This window comes from Octopus bimaculoides, chromosome 8, assembly GCF_001194135.2.
Source record: "Octopus bimaculoides isolate UCB-OBI-ISO-001 chromosome 8, ASM119413v2, whole genome shotgun sequence".
NCBI lineage: Eukaryota > Metazoa > Mollusca > Cephalopoda > Octopoda > Octopodidae > Octopus > Octopus bimaculoides.
Window position 1 is genome coordinate 12844448 of NC_068988.1, and position 18568 is coordinate 12863015.

An 18568-nucleotide genomic window follows, 5' to 3' on the forward strand; every position below is an offset into this window, starting at 1 on the left:
CTGGCAGTCTCGCTAGTCACTGCCAAAATGATTTCCCCCCTCTCCCTCTGATATATATCCTGGTTTTAGTACACCACATCCACGAAGAGATTTTATCTCAGATGAAAACCACATTATCTTGCTTATCAATGATGCATATGTGTTAAGTATGATACATAGATGACTATTTTGGTAATTTAGGAAAACCAAGTTATTTTAGAGTCACTATTATTACTAGTTTCATTTTTACCACTTTTCCCAAAGACACACACACACACAAAAGTCAGTGCATATTTTCTGATTTCCCACCATTTTATGGTTTATATATTAGTGGTGCACATCATATACGAGTCTGCATTATAACTGAATAAATGTGGTATTTATTGAACTTTTTAAATGATTGGACCAGCTACTAGCAGTAGCTATAATAGCTTTGATATAGCTGTTTGAATTCACTGTAACCTACAAATTTAAAGAAATAAAAACAAAAGATTTGAGATTTCTCTTTAAAACAATTTTTTTAAAAACCTAAATCTTGATACTTTTGCTAAGAAAGATATAAAGATCTAGCACCGATTAAAATTGAAAAGTATCTGAATCTATCTTAAAGGTCCTAAGTGATATCAAATTATTACAATCAACCAGAAAAGAGAAAGAGGATCATTAACAGGACACAAACCATACATCAATTGCTTGCCAAGAAGCAGTATAACCAGTTACATTACCCTCGAGGTAATACTTTTTATGTATTAACAAAAATTCATTTGTTTTGTTTCTCTAAGTCTCCAAATCGTTAAAAAATAATAAATTGCAGTCATTTCATAGTTTCAATCTTATGAAATTAAGAAACATTTAATGATAAAACACTTTGGCAGTAATAATTAATGAGAAAATATATGCCAGGTAATTTCTTTGATGATGACTTTTTTTATTTGTTTATTAATTAAAAACTGTGATACAAATCAATTAAAATAATTCTAGCATAGTGTTTCAGAGACCAGGCAGTTTATGGCTTGACTAATGATGAAAATACCACAAACTGAAGTTTATACTTTCAATTAAAGTGCCTGATACTATGTACACACTCAGGAATGAACAACTATCAGAGACCAAAGCAACTGAAACCGTATGCAGAATCACCATTATCATTTAACGTCTCTTTTCCATGCTGGCATGGATTCTACAGTTTGACTGGAACTGGTAAGCCAGAGAGCTACACCAGGCTCCAGTCTCATTTGGTATGATTTCTACAGCTGGATGCACTTCCTAACACCAATATTGTAAGAAAAATTTCATTTCTATTATGATGTAAATTATAATCTTAAAAACGGCTTTTTTTTTTGTTTTTTTTTTTTGAGTACTTTGAATCAATAAAGAATAGAAATATTTTAGGACTCAACTGTATTTTCAATAATTCTAAAACGGGTTATACCTAAATAAAAAATGATTTGGGGTATTGCCTTCATTTTATAACTACAACCATGACTGTTTTTATTTGAACAAGGTTTGGATTATATCAATTTTCTGACTGGTCTTCAGGTGCCATATTAGACATTAAATGAAAAGAAATAAGAAGAAAAAAAACACTGACAGAAAAATCTGGTATCAGGAAGTTGTCTTGCTGACACACTGATATAAGCTGGAAGGGCATCCAGCTGTAGAAACTCTGCCAAATTAGATTGGAGCCTGGTGTTGCCATCCGGTTTCACCAGTCCTCAGTCAAATCGTCCAACCCATGCTAGCATGGAAAGCGGACGTTAAACGATGATGATGATGATGATGATGAAAACAAGCACCTGTCTACATTTACCAAATGAATTTAACTTTATATAGTTTGCCACAGAAATAAAAAGCCCGTTTGCAGAAATGAATGTAAGTGATGTTTCAGTCCATTCCAGCTTCAAACTATGTAAATTACTTAATGTTATACTTCATTAAAAAAAAATCAGAACACACTTGTGTCTTAGAACCATAACAGATTACTTATGAAACAAAACTTAGTCATTCTTGTATTTTTACCCTCCCTATGGGTTATTAGTAGTGACAAACCTTCTTACTCCATTATCTTTCATCTCTCTTTCCTTTCATTTTCACTCCTGATAACTAATTAAAATTGCATTTTACTTCTTCAAACTCTCATACAACTGTCAATCATTGAACAGTAGCTATGCCGGCCACCACATTCTACAAGTTAGTCAATTGCATCAACTCCTACCTCCCAGTGCACGTTTATCAAGACAATGAAGAGAACAACAACAAAAAGGACGATGAAAAGAACAGTGGAGCCAGAGAAGGGTTTTAATTCAAAATATAAAGGGACACAACCAAATGCCCAAAAGTATTTTAGCATCCACCTGCATGTGATAGATTCTAACCAATTATATTTGACATGCATTGTTTCATGGATGTAAAATAATGCATGCACTCATTGGATGAAGAAGAAAAAAAACTGTACACACTAAGATGTGCATAATTGAGTGGTATCAATCTCCAAGTATCATTAAATAATCCATTTGAGAGAGAGAGATTCCATAGCAGAAAATGGGATTTTCCAGATAGTTTAAGGAACAGGCACAACAAACTGGTAATGCTTCAAGGGATCTCTACAATATTTCAGATTGTGACATTATTATCCTTCAATTTCCTGTATAGCAGAGATAGTCTTTATCCATTCATAGTTGTCAATTGTCAATAGTTTAACTGAGTCCATTTGAAAAAGTTAAAAGACAAAAGCCATTTTGCATTGTGCCTTATCTCTGTTTAGCAGACAATTATGGAAGTCACAAAAATATATGTGAATGGCCCTTGAATTAGTATTAGGCCCAGTCTCAATAAATTGCCTGCGCACTATTATAAGGAACAATAACAGATCTGCTATTAGATTAACCTGGAAACAGAAGGATGCAACAAAGTTCTCATCAGAACTTGCGCCAATCTATCTTGTGAAATGTTTGATCATGACAATTTCTTCAATAGAATTGTACAAATGTGAACAAGTTCTGATGTGTTTGTTGTGAATACCTTAACCCTTTTGATACCAACCTGGCTGAAACCAGCTCTGAGTACAAATGTCTTGTTTTCATAAATTTTAAATTAAAATCTTCCTGCAAACCTTAGTCACAATTTATGTTCCTCACACTAGCTTAATGATAACTCAGTTATTTTACTGAATTCTTTGTTATATTTAAAATAATTGAAAGAAACACAGAGCATCTCAAAACAAATACAGTAACAAAAAGGTTAAAAGTAAAATTGTTGAAATGCCTGAAGAATTGACAGAGGTACTTCTTGAACTATGCTCCAACAGTGATGCACTCACAAGACTTCAGAACAAAGCAGGTGTTAGAAGTTATCACTGTATTCTTATACAAGACTTAAAAATTAATCCCAACTGTGGTAATACCTTACGACTAGATATCTGTCTAACAAGTTGAGTTTTTTTGTTCTTGTTTTTTTTTGTTTTTTTTTTTCATTTGACTGTATCATCATCATCGTTTAACGTCCGCTTTCCATGCTAGCATGGGTTGGACGACTTGACTGAGGACTGGTGAAACCGGATGGCAACACCAGGCTCCAATCTACATTTGGCAGAGTTTCTACAGCTGGATGCCCTTCCTAACGCCAACCACTCAGAGAGTGTAGTAGGTGCTTTTACGTGTCACCTGCACGAAGGCCAGTCAGGCGATACTGGCAACGGCCACGCTCGAAATGGTGTCTTTTATGTGCCACCCGCACAAGCCAGTCCAGGGGCACTGGCAACGATCTCGCTCGAAAATCCTACGGAGGCCAGTCAGGCAGTACTGGCAACGGCCACGCTCAAAATGGTGCATCTTATGTGCCACCTGCACAAGAGCCAGTCCAGGGGGATTATTTATATAATGGTCAATTTTATAAGAATAGGTGTGAAGTAAATTAAAATTGTCCAGTATACTACTGATATTCATGCATGATTTAATTATGAAACAAGACGTCAAATAACTAATGCAGGTTGTCGACACAGTTGGCATCACATAGTTATGATTATAAGAAAAAAGAACAACAACAAATAACAGATGTTAGAATATCTGTACAGCAAAAGTCTACTACCACTAGATTCCATCAATTATGACTATCCGTCCAAACAGTATTAAGAAAGGAAATGGTTACAATATCAGGAAAAAAAAACTACCTGAAATAATGTAGCAGCTCATACAGAAGAAATTATCTGAAAACTACATTCTTGAATAGCAGATATAAATATGAAGGAGATGATGGATTTTCTATTAGTGTTGATAATTAGTATTTAATTGCTCAGTCACTGGAACTACCTACTTAAATTACCATGTAAGTGGTTGGGTATACCATAGATATGTATCTTAATGTCATTCTCAGGACAAATTAGTGACAATACATAGGACTAGATCTTTGAATTACAGATACAATCCACCTGGTGGGCTTCTGCATAGTTTCCACTTCAATTTCACTCACAATGCTTGGGTCAATTTATACAAAATGCTATGCAACTCAGGATCTCACGATTGCAAAGTGAACTTCTTAACCATTTGGTTATGCCTCATCCAAAACAAACTCATCATATAAGACTCACAGTCACTCTGAAGCACAAAGTAGGGGAATAAACCAAATTTCAATGTGTCCATCTTACTACAAGAGATAATTACTGTAAGAGATAATTCAAAGGATCAGAATTGTATTCAAAAGGTCCCTTTATTCAGTTTGCAGATTTCTCACAAAGTTAAACTGACCCAGAAATGGCTAGAACATTAGAACTGCATCTATAACATACCATACATTAGCAGAAAGTCTTATAAAAGAGAAATTGAGAGACCTCTAAACACCATAACAGAAGAACATGCGAAAGCTTCTTTAATCAGAGGGAAAAGCACCTAACTCAGGAATGGCTGAACATGGAAAATGAAATCACATAGCAAATGTGGAGTAATATTTTAATAACTCACGGAGCACCACAATAGAAACTTAAAGAATTCAAGAAGCAGTACATACAGCACTCACTGATATCAGCTTGATATGACTGTCTTTACTGAAAAATGAATTTAAATAACCTAGAAATGTAGAATTAATTGTACAGGCATCAGTGAGCCAACAGATAAGAGCATTACTACACTGTTTAGAAATAAAAGTTCTTAACCTGAATCCAGTGCAGTAATTGGTACATATACAGGAATAAGACATCTGATGACAATCAGGAATCAAACTACTATTTACATCTGCTAGTGTAGATGTAGATATTAAACATTTTTCATCCCTTAAAGATTAGGTTAATAGGCTAAATAATTCTAATTATACAACTAATAACTCAGTTTAAACACCTACAAATGTACTCAAGTTTAAATCTCTGAAGATGCCTTTATTATTTGCTGTGTACATCAAGGCAAATGAATGCTCAATATATAAACATCTGATGTGGGTATCTTGCTTATGATTAACAATGCAAAATGAAAATGGCATCAGAAAATATTTCAATAGTTCTTAAGGAAATATGAGAATTCATTCATAAGAAATTTTATTTTAAAAATAACTTTTCTCACTGCAGAAAACACATTTCTAAGAATTTTTGTTTTCTACAAAGCAATTTCTGAAAATCTAAACATTTACATTAAGCTGCCCAAAGTAAGGGGAGTAATATGTTGAATTATATGTAATGCTCATTTGTTATGTAAAATGCCATTGTTCTACTTTCTTTTTTAAATTTCTGAAATAATATTTTTAAGAAAATTATTCCAGCATGTTAAACGATGTTTGTTTTTGTCCTTATTGAAAATGTAAAATTTTAAAAAACAAAACTTATGCTGTAAAAACCACTTATAAGCTATTTTAAGTAGTAAATGTATAGACATTTAGTTCTTAGATTGGAGCTAATGAAGATGAGGAAAAATAAGTCACGGGGTTTTAAACAGTAGCCTGTTTTAAGAAAGAATGAGGACTTTCTGCAGATTGATATGCTAGCTTCATCCAAAGCACATAACAAAATGCAAACGATTTTATCTCAAAATATGTTTCACAGTAAAATAAGGCTCAATGAGGTGAAGAAGGTACATGAAGATCTTTTTTTTTTTTGGTTTGGCCTGGAGGAATGAAGCATAATTATCAGCATCAGTTTAATTCTTTCAAAACCAACTTGCTCCCAATCACCTATGATCCCATATTACCAACAAGCCTAAAACTTGCACTGTATATTTATACTGGTTTCAAATTTTGGCATAAGGCCAGCAATTTCAGGAAGCAGTTAAGTCAATGTGTGTGAAAGGGTTAAAACCTACTCTATCCACAATAGTCACAGCTGAACATTTTCCCCAAGGTAAGTCAGTTCTTATTACATAGTGGCTTTTAGTAATTGAGAGAATACCTAATCAAAACAATTGTTTATAGCATATCATTAGTAGCAGAATAAAACAAAAGCCAGGATTTCTCCATTGAAGTAATTGTACACTTTTATTTTAAGCCACTCAGAATCAGTGATCACACACAAAAACACTGCTGACAAGAAAGTCAGTCACAAACTTTTATGACATCTATGACAAAAATCAAAATGTAGAACCTTTACACTTGATTCTTCCTTCATCACACAAGAAAAAAAAAGACTGAATATGAGCAGCACCAAACAAAGAAACTGACAAAAAGCTTAACTTTTACAATTCAACGTCTCTTAAATTCTTCTACACTATCAAACCAAGATATCTGAGTGACATCTAGAGGATAAAAAGCATTGAATCTTGCTTATTCTAATAACTATGGAGAAAAGATTTCCAGTGAGCCTAGTCAAAATAATCTTGGGTTACAATCATGTAACAAATGCAGTGAAATATACACGCAGCAAATACAACTATATAGTCCAGTCCATAACCATGAATAGGTACCAAATGGAGATAGGCTTCATTAATATAAAGAATGAAGTAAATGCATGACCAGTATTTTTATATGAAATCTAGTGTAGCGATTAGATTTAACAGACAGAAATTAAAAAAAAAAGGAGTTTGTACAAATAAGTACAGCCTTTTACTCAAACTTTACTAAGCAAATCATTGCAAAAGGGGAAAAAAAAAAAAAAAAAAAAAAAAAAAAAAAATCAACATCACCAAATGCACTTGTGACATTAGGATTCTGTTCAAATCAGGTGCAAGATATATCACCTGTAGATTTGTAGTTAGTGTGACAGCTAACCCCTTTGTAGTTTCACCTAGCTACAGTTTTTATACCGATATTTGCGTTTTCAAATATGACCAAAGCAGCAATGTACTGAGAATACAATTAGTATCCCAGAGTATCTTTTGGTTTTATTTTACTGACTACATAGCATTTTAAAACTGATATTCAACAATATCCTAACATCCACCATCCTTTCTTCAATCATTATTCATAACCTTTGATTGATCAAAGTATCTATTTTTGCATGTTTAAACACAGTTATTTACAAATGAATGTAGAAAAATTCAAATTTCTTAATATATATGGATGTATTTGAGCATGCATGTGTGTGTTTCACAATAAACATAGTGGATACATTAAATTCTGTGTTGTCTGTGTGCAATATAGAAAGAATATATGTTTTAAATATTTACCTTCCAGTTTCCTTGGTGTGCTAGGTCCAAGAGATCTACTACCTTCACTGTCCCGTCGTTGTCTCTTAACTCCTGTATTATCGAAATTATGAACATGAGTATTATCCTTGCGAAAATTATCCTTGATTGATGTCTCTTGCAACTGTCCGCCTTTTTGAACCCACTGGCTAGTCCTCTGTGCAACAACATCTTGCAAATCTTTAGGCGGTCCAGTTTTAATTTTCTCAGATAATGATCTGTCTGATGTTTTTGATGATTGGTGTAAACTGACCTTATGGTGTTTATCAAATTTTTCTCCAACACTGGAATGTTTGATTCTGTCATCTGAGGCTGGAAATGCTGCATGGGGCAGAATAAATAAATAACTTTAATAAAGAAAACAAAAGTTAATTTATCATTATATTTAAAGGTCTTATAGTCATGCACTCCAGTTATTTTATAAATAGATTAACATAAAATAAAGAGAGGCCAGCTTAGTACTGGCAGTCTACAAACGCCTTCTTAGAGTGTGATCAGCGTTAAGAAGAGTTAAATGTTAGCAGTTAGTGTGTAGAAATACATGGATAGGAACAGAGTTCTGGAGTTAAGACAACTTGGAATGTGACAATCTGATTTCTGTAGACATGTCTTTAACTATAAGAAATTTATTTACATGAGGGCCTATCTACAGAAGGGTAGAAGATTACATGTTCTCTCACAAAGCATAAGCTAAAGTAAAATACACACTGGAAAAGTAAAATTAAAATTATGAATCTTAAAAACCAATTGATTAACTGATTAAAGTTAGAAGAAAACATACAAATCTGAAATGAAACAAAAAATGCATCAATAGAATACAGAAAAGATAAAATCAACACAAAAATCAATGTGTTTGAAGATTACATCCAAAATTATTGTTTTGATGATTGTCCTAATCAGCTGGCACTTCTTGACAAAGCTATCTAAATTAAGCCTAAATTTTATCTTGCTTGTTTGTCATTGGACAGCAGCCATGATGGGGAACCGCCTTGAAGCATTTTAGTTGAATGAATCAACCCCAGAAGTTATTTCTTCAGCTTGGCATTTACTCTATCACTCTCTTATGTCACAATGCTACGTTGCTGGAACATAAATAAACCAACACCAGTTAAGTGGTGACAAGGGACAAACACAAAGACACACACACACATATATACAATGGGCCTCTTCTAGTTTCCATCTACCAAATCCATTCACAAGGATTTGGTTGGCCTGGTGCTATAGTAAAAGATACTTACCCAAAGTGCCACACAGTGGAACCGAACCCAAAACCACATGGTTGGAAAGCAAACAACTTAACACATAGCCATGCTTTAATCTATATGCACTAAATATTTCAAAAGGCTCAAAACAAAGACTAAACATGTGCATGCAAATATCTTTCTCTCTCTCTAACTTCTGTAAATACCAAATTTTTAACTGCTCACACTTATACTTTTTACTGAGGAAAGCGGTAAATTATGACAAGTTTGAACATCATTATCACCTAACGTCAGTATTCCATGCAAGCATGGGTTAGACTAACTTAACTGGAATTAAACTGTCTTGATTGAGTCTCTAAAATAAATTTTAAAAAACCACAAGCCCAGTGTCACAATTAAATCATGTATCTGTCTCACGCTGGATGGCTGTGATACCAGTTATGCTACATACTGTCCACTTGTTTTTCAAATCCGGTATAAATATTTATTTGCATTTATTTCACTCTTTTAACATTTAATAAAGCAAGGTATCCTATCATTTAGTGCTTCAAGTGAATCAATCTTCAAACCTCAAACTGCATGAATTAAAAACCTGAGAAATTACATATGAAATAGGTAAAGGCATGGTGGTGGTGGTGGGGATATGGTTAAAAGCAGATACCTAATTTGAGAAAAGCCAACAAGTGAGCAATTGTTATTAACATGGTCACTTGACAAACAATATAGTGATTGAAATCCAAACAATGGATTTGTTGTATTTGTGTCTGACAGTGGTGCTGTCAAAGGAACAGTGTATGACAGTGCTTACGTTATAAATCTTAGCCAACCAAGTGAAATCGTAGTTGTGGCCGATACCAGTGCTGTCTGACTGGCACATAAAAAGCACCATTCGAGCATTGGGCCTCGTGGTGGCAGTGACAGGTGACCAAGACACTTGGCAATATACCAAACTTATGTTGACCTGTCAAGCCAAGTGAGACCATAGTCGTGGCTGATGCTGGTGTCAGGTCAATGGTGCCCATACTGGTGGCACGTAAAAAGCACCCACTACACTCTCGGAGTGGTTGGCATTAGGAAGGGCATCCAGCTGTAGAAACCTTGCCAAATCAGAGTGGAACCAGGTGCAGCCCCCTGGCTTACCAGCTTTCACTCAAACCATCCAACCCATCCCAGCATGGAAAACGGACGTTAAACGATGTTTTTATTGAAACTGAAGTTGAGAATTTCTCACAACTTGAGTTTCAATTATAAAAAAAAAATTTTTTAATCACAACATGAGCATTCCTTTTTCATTCGCTTGACAAAGCTGCGTGTATGCACACACACACACACACAAGAGGTGTTCATTGAAGATTTCCCCAAACCCACTTCTGCTTATTGCAGGAAACGAAACTTGTACAGGTATAATCATACATGTCGCATTGTAAACTGCAGCTTTCCCCAGCTCTTTTCCAACCATGAAGTCTCTTTTTAAGGGGAAGCACTTTTCAAATGATGGACTTATTTCCGAGGTAAAGTCTTGGCTCCAGATGCGACCTACCAACTTCTACAGACGAGGTCTTCACAGCTGCATAAAGCGATGGGAGAAGGACTAATAATTATGCCAAGTTTCGTTTATTCCAGTCCTTGAGAAGTGGATCAGGAGTAATCTTTAATGAGCACCCTTCGTACACACACATTCTGCAAATTTGGATATTTTTCTGCATCGCTTTTAATAGTTGATTAACCACACTACTAGCATCCATTTGTCAGTAGAGTAAAAAGGAAAACCAGCAGTTATGTTGTTTAGCTTCTCACTCAGCATTGATCAAAGGCATTCAAGTCATTACTATACTACAAAAGTGCACCCCAGACTACATTACTCAAAGTGCTTTATTTTGAGATAAATAGCAAAGCAACCGTCTAGAGGCTCTCTCATTGGTTTATGCAGAGTTATGTACCTTCCTCAGTATATTAACACAATAATTGATTAGTTATTGAACTATATATATCTCCTTAATTACCAGCTAGTTAAATTTAATACCAACTTCCTATCCTTGGACTTTAAATTTTTTTCCTAATTTTATTAACTGAAATCTCTCTTGAGGTCACAATATCGTTAACTCATTTCTTATATTCATTTCCTTTTCCACTGCTTATATATCTTTTGTCAAAACTGGAAAATAAATTGTTAGTCCCAAATCAGCAGTGGCCAAGCAGACCTGTGATCAAAGACATTCCAGTCATGATCACCTTATCTTTTTCCAAGAGTGGATTCCTTGCTGGTTTGAGGAAGAATGCAATTTTTATTTATAACTGCAACAAAATCTGAGAGAAACACACAGACCAATTTTTAAATTTTACACTAAAAAAAGATTATAAAAGACTATTGTGTCCCCTTGCTATTTCAACTTAGACTAATTGATAATCAATTATCTACCAGATCCTTTTTTAGTTAAAATGGAAGGTAGTGTTCATAACTCCTTACTGGGACTCCAAACAAAGGTGGACAGCAAGGCTAACTCCAGTGGAATTTGATTTCAGAGCATAGAATTGTAACTAACACTGCAAGATATTCGAACACTTATAACTCTGCCAATTCTTCACCCTAATGGTTTAGTTTTACACATCTTGTACTACCAAAACCCTTAGATAAACATCTGTTCACTAAGTGCTGAGCAGCTCATTGTACAACTAAGAACACATCATTAATAGGATCAGAGATGACGTGGAGCTAAACAACATTCACCTCACCCAACACACAGCCACTGTCCATCAAGTGAGATACTTTCAGCCATTAAAAGGTAACAAAGTCTAAACATAAATAAAGCAGCTTATTACCCTGAAACAGAAGATCCCCAAGCAGGTCCAAACTTCTCTTTAAGTACCACAATATACACATATAATTGCACTTCTCATGACAACATTCACCTATGACCTGGCAATCACTAACTTCTTCAACAACTGTAGAGTAATTGTTAGCAATTACTCAATCATGAGTATCTTTGCTGTAAACCAGCAGTGTTGGATACTGATTTCACTTTCACACACCAATCTTCTCAAACTTTTGATAAATTCAGTGCAGACAAAGTTGTTGCTCTTGAAGCAAACACAATCTTAAATGTATAGGCAATGTGTAAGTAGTAAATGGCTAGGAGTTTCATTATTTTTCCAGCCTTCAACCTTCCAATCATGAAAACATGAAAAATCAATTGACTCAAAACTCTAACACATTGATTGTGTAAGAAACCAATAAGCTATTGGTTCAGTGTTTAGTGAAATATTTGATACACTGCAATACACAGGAGCAATATGAATAACATGTCAAATATCACTACTTGAAAAACTTACTGCAAAATTCTATTTCAGAAAAGCATTTTAAATTGTAATTTGTATTCAAGGTTTTATAGTTTAGATAGAACCCAAAACCGATTTATATAGGTGGCACATAAATTGCACCATTTTGAGCGTGGCCGTTGCCAGTACCGCCTGACTGGCCTTCGTGCGGGTGACACGTAAAAGCACCCACTACACTCTCTGAGTGGTTGGCGTTAGGAAGGGCATCCAGCTGTAGAAACTCTGCCAAATCAGATTGGAGCCTGGTGTAGCCATCTGGTTTCACCAGTACTCAGTCAAATCGTCCAACCCATGCTAGCATGGAAAGCGGACGTTAAACGAAGATGATGATGATGGGCTTAGTCAAGAAGCTGTATTTTCTATATGAATATCATAATGGAATATACATACATGTCTTATAAAAAATAGATGCTTAGGCAAACACTAGCTATTTATGCAAACTTTATAAGGGATATAGCTGCGCCACTAGTCATCTAGCATAATCTGGATCATTTCGACTTAATTTTCTTACAAAACTTTTCAAGGATAATTTCTAGTTTCAAAATAAGTGAATATTATTTTGCAGTCTAACAGCTCCAAACATGACGGCAGAGAAAGAACTTGAAGAAATTATGACACTTTAAAAAAGAAGACCAATATGTTATTAGCTGATTAGCAGGCTCAATTTGAAATACTATCTCTAAAACCTCTCCACTTTTTTTTTAGGTGGAGTGAGAGGTGCTAAGAAATAGACAAATGCCATTTTAGAAATAGAAGGTAAGTACAATTCGCATAATATACATTTCCAAAAGAAATTTATACTCAAAGCATAACTTACATTTACTATGTAAATTGGCATTGTGCTTGCTTGGAGCTTTATTTTCTTGTAACTTGTTATCTGTTCCCTTGTTCGGCCTGGAAGATACAAGAACATGTTTGAATACAACATTTATTTTTTGATATTATTTTGATGAATGAATGAAGAGAAAGAGGGAGATTAAGCAACCGAAACAAGTCATTCAAATATCTCAAAACATATAGAGAAAAATATATCTGAACATTGGTGCACTTGCTCTAACTATTTGGGGAAAGAAAACATAAACACATGAAAGTGCAATAGTGAGAAGCCACCCCCAAAGTGAAACTGATAGCACTTTCTAAACAGATTAGTTTTAATACGGTTAGTACAATCGAGATAGAGGTAGAAAAAACAGTAGGACTATCACTAATACTTGCTCAGACGTTAAGATCATCAGGCCAAGTTGGTATTGCGCTTTTTTCTTAGTTAAGTGCATTGTGCAAGACAGTGTTATCGCCAACAGTTGATGTATTGGCTTCAATGTAAACTAACACATCAATTGCAATGGGTCACTAGTCTAGTAGATAAGAACATTACTGTTAGTCTGGTATTATGTACACACACATTCAGAATAAAACACCTGATGATGATTACAGATTAATTTGATTTTAAACACATTGTGGAAGCAGATATTAGTCTTCAATGCAGTATAGATATTTTGAATATTTGATGTTAATAACCCAAAAACTCCAATCAAAAGGACAATTCTCACCCCACCCACCCTTTTTGCCCATTCTTGTTTTCCACTTTTCCTTATTTCTCCTCATTTTTATTTTTCTATTTTCATGAATACATAAAAATATTATTATTGTCAACTTCAACACTGATAATTTTTGCAGAGTGAAACAAAATAATGGTTTCAAATTTTGGTGCAAGGCCAGCAATTTCAGGGAAGGACCTAAATTGATTACATCGTCCCCAGTGCTTTACTGGTACTTATTTTATCAACCTCAAAAGGACGGCAGATAAAGTTGACCTCGGCAGAATTTGAATGCAGAATGAGAAGACTGATGAAATGTTGCTAAGAATTCTGCCTGCTCATCGCCTTAAAGCTAATCCTTTCTACTATAGGCACAAGGCTTGAAATTTTTGGGGAAGGGGCTAGTCAATTAGATCAACCTCAGTATGCAACTGGTACTTAATTTATCGACCCTGAAAGGATGAAAGGCAAAGTCAACCTCAGTGGAATTTGAACTCAGAACGTAAAGACAGATGAAATACTGCTAGGCATTTCGCTCAGCGTGCTAACAATTCTGCCAGCTCACCACCTTAAACAAAGCTAATAATAGTTTCATTTATACTAGACATAAGATACCTTCAGGACTCATGTCTGGGAATTGGATTCCCTAGTGAGATTTAAACATTTAACAATATATATACATTCTCAATATAGAATTTCTACACAGTTGCTCGACCTACTACAAACAGAAGACAAACTTTTAACTTTGCAACCTATCATTTGAGAAAAGACATTGATAATAGGGTCCTAGATGCTTTATGCCTAATAAAAGGACAAGGATAGTAATGACCAGAATGTCTTAACCAGACCAGAATGTCTTAACCAGACCAGAATGTCTTAACCAGACCAGAATGTCTTAACCAGGACTGATGTAGGTTTGAACAGTAACAACTATTTTATGCAGAAATGTTACCATTTTAAAAGTAATATTATAAAGATGATATCAATTTTATCATTTCTAGTGATAGAAGTTATGATCAGTTGTAAGGAAAATTTTGAATATAAACACTAGTAATGCTTTCTATATTAGTGACAACATTATGCTTAAATTGTTTCAAAACAAACCACATTTCCAAAGTTTTAGAGATATTTTCTTTGTCTTCATTTTAATTTTCTCTTTCACCCTAAGTACTTTTATGTTTTTCACTTCAATTTAAGACCTACTTCATGAGACACTTTTATATGACATTCCTTAAACAATGATGATGCAATAGGTTTTTACCACCCTACAGCTCTCAGGCACCTCCTCCAAAAAGTACTGTCAAAAATAATTATCACTACACTTTCCTGATGGATCCTTGAGCATGACCATCAGAGACTATAGATGTTATCCACCCATCTCCCTCTTGGTCTACATCTCCTGCCAGTTGGTTTAGCTTGATGAATTACTCTTAGAATCTTTTTCTGCAGCATTCAAATCACATGCCTGTAGTTCCAGAGCTGTCATCTCTCAATGCAGAGAAGTAGCAGCTCAACTTGGAGAGACTCCCTGATCTCCAAGTGACACACTCTGCAGACTATTATCATCAGTGGTCACATGGATAACAGTGTTATTTCAACTTTAGGTTATATCCAAGAACAGAACATTTGATGATGACTGGAGATCAAACCAATCAAGAAGTGCAGATGAAATTATCAAAATATATTTCATTTAAGAGGGTGAGTTTGTCATAAATATATTATCAAATGTTCATAGTAAGATAATTACATTTGCAGAATTACTTTCTTAGTTAATGCTGAATTCTTGTAAGAAACAAATCAGAGTTGAGAAAAAGATTTGAATATCTATGATATGCTCCATATAAGATAATTTTAGCATAAGGCAAGAGAATATTATGTTGGATTTGTAATGTTACAAGGGGGAAACAACTTATAATGCCTAGACAGATTTAAGTAATTGAAAGGAAGATATATATGCCAAAGAACAAACCTTTTAATTTACCTCCTTATTTTTAAAGATCTATTATGAAGTTAACGAGTGAGGACAATATTCAAGTTTCGTTTCTCTGATGAGGTCAATTACTAAATTTGTAAAATGTGATATGGAGGATCAACTGTTGGGAATATAAAACCAAATTTATACTTACATATCATGCCATTCTTTAGGTTTTTCCCACTGTGATACTTCTGTCTTACAATTATAATAGTACTTTTTACCCGAAGAGCTAATGTGTTCTGACCAATCACCAAACACCCGCACTGCGGACTTTTGTACCTATTAGAAAAGATAAATATTAAACAAACATAAGTTACAATAAAGATAAAAGGCTTTGCTGAAAAGACAATATTAGTGTTTCCATTAAAGAATAAATAAAGCATCTCTGATTATTGCTGCTGCATTCATTTGATTTACCTTCGTTCACATGTAAACTATCAGCTACAAGGAACTGGTTATGAAATCCATTGGAATATTCAGGACATACATAAAATACCTTGTTCTATGTATAGAGGAATATAATGTAAATCTTATTTGTGCTATACTAATCCTAAGGACTGATATTGAGAATTCAACTTAGCAAGCAGTTATTGGATAACAAAAAGAAATATATTGCAATATCAAAAAAATAAGATACTTTACTGGGTAGCATAGTGATACTAGAAATATACTGTTCAGTGAAATGAGGAGATAGGGATGTCCCTTTAAAAGGGAAAGAATTTCAAATTATGATTAATCACCATTTAATTTGAAAGCAAAAAGCTTATAATGCTGTAGCTGTAATGATGATTTGATTATTTCAATGACACTGTGTATTGTCTTGACAAAGACAACACTCAAAAGCTCAATATACCTAGTTGTAAATTGGTGGAACACTTCATATTTGAGATGCATTTCATTACTTTGGTATATCTCAGCATTTCATGCGTACTCATTTTAGATGCACATAGGTTAAACTGAAAATCCAATGACATGCACAAATCTATACCACTGTTTTATTATTTATCCAAAATGAATGTAGATTAATAACTAATTTTATATTTCATTAAAGATCACTGAATAAACATGAGACACTCAAATCTTATTCCAACAAATATTTATCAACAAACAAACTAGCAATCATAGAAAAATAGTATATAAACAATCTAGTACCAACCCATGCTAGCATGGAAAGCGGACGTTAAACGATGATGATGATGGTGAACGAGTACCAGAATCAAAATATTGCTCAATTATCAAAAATACACCTATCAAAGCTGACTTGCCAATCACACATAGACAAGCCTCTCATACTGCAAATCCCACAGTCACACACATTATGCACAAACATGAGAACTATTAAGACATTACCAAAAAGATGTGACTGACCTAATTGATGAGGTCAAGGAGGCTGGAACTCCAGCGCCAGTTGATATTATGAGAGTGGAGTCAGTAAATGAACTGAATCATATTTTCAAAACCAACCCCGTTTTTCTCATTACATTCTTAAATGATATTAAAATAGATTTAATGAAGATTTAAAAAAAATTTTTTTATTAGCAATATTAGACTAAATACTTATAAAAATTTAGTTTTATGTTCTGACTTCAAACCCCACCAAAGAAATTAGTGAAACCTCCTATTCACAATTTGCGGCCTCATGCAAATAAAAGAAATCATTATCATTATTATTATTAACTGTTTGTATGAGGAACAAGCTCAAAGCTGTATATAGTCAGGCAGGATTAGTTAGTGAATATCTAGTTTAAATTGTGGATTAATGCATTGTGACAAGGTATTGACAAGCAGTGAACTGAGAAGAACAGTTTTAAGGATATAAGATTCAACAGAATGCTGACTACAGACCAGAGGAATAGGGTTGCAACAAGATGGGCAAGACAACAAAAACCCGATAGACTATATACAAGATAGAGAACAAAGGAGTGAATGTAGAGCCAGAAACTTGTAAGGATAGGTTTATTCTTGTAAATAGGCTTGCCTGGAAAAAAGATCTTGGAGTTCAATGAAATGAGGAAGTAAAACCCCACCGTGGTGGAGAATATCTAAGCCAGTAAATATTCACAACTGAAGTATTTTTTGACAGTGAAATTTGTACAATATTGCTGATGTGTATTTTCCAATAGATATCAATAAAATTTTAAAAATCAAAAATATGTTCTATCATTTTAATGAAGTTGTCATCACAACTAAGAATTTAATGATATTTGTTCTTAAGTTACTAAGATTACTTGTTTGAAGTACGTTGAGACACGTTTAAGCTGTTAAAAAGTTGATACACATCAGGGAAGTAGAGAGCTGCATATTAAATAAGAGAGAGAGAGTATTTTTGCTAAAAAGTGAACAGTATAAAAGGTTATCAAAACAAGACAGCTAAATATGCCCTACACACAGAGCGTAACATAAGTCACTAAGTCACCAGTGGAACTGACTATACTACTAAAGAGAAAAAGGCAAAGTGATGAGCTTTATGATGGTTTCCAAAGCCTTGGCTGCATTTGAGATAAGACTGGTCGATCAAAGAAGTTGGCCCTCTTATGGTTGAGTCTCACAATTGAATGCTTCTGTAATCTGGAGTAACAATTGCAACATATTCCAAGGCAATTTGTTTTACAGTAAGGAGTTGTCATCATCATCATCGTTTAACGTCCGCTTTCCATGCTAGCATGGGTTGGACGATTTGACTGAGGACTGGTGAAACCGGATGGCAACACCAGGCTCCAATCTAAATTTGGCAGAGTTTCTACAGCTGGATGCCCTTCCTAACGCCAACCACTCAGAGAGTGTAGTAGGTGCTTTTACGTGTCACCTGCACGAAGGCCAGTCAGGCGATACTGGCAACGGCCACGCTCAAAATGGTGTCTTTTATGTGCCACCCGCACAAGCCAGTCCAGGGGCACTGGCAACGATCTCGCTCGAAAATCCTACAGAAGCCAGTCAGGCGGT

At 34.5% G+C, this 18568-nt stretch overlaps 1 protein-coding gene across 4 annotated transcripts in view; it reads right to left on the reverse strand.

The window, feature by feature from the left end:
* LOC106874988 (WW domain-containing adapter protein with coiled-coil) overlaps positions 1 to 18568 on the reverse strand; it is a 97820-nt gene that overhangs the window by 23515 nt on the left and 55737 nt on the right. For all 4 annotated transcript variants that reach the window (XM_014922956.2, XM_014922948.2, XM_014922940.2 and 1 more), the window contains exons 5-7: positions 15777 to 15904; positions 12930 to 13006; positions 7557 to 7895 (exon numbers count right to left, since the gene is read on the reverse strand). In XM_014922956.2, coding sequence (XP_014778442.1) covers positions 7557 to 7895; positions 12930 to 13006; positions 15777 to 15904 — 544 coding nt within the window. The remainder of the gene's footprint in view (positions 1 to 7556; positions 7896 to 12929; positions 13007 to 15776; positions 15905 to 18568) is intronic.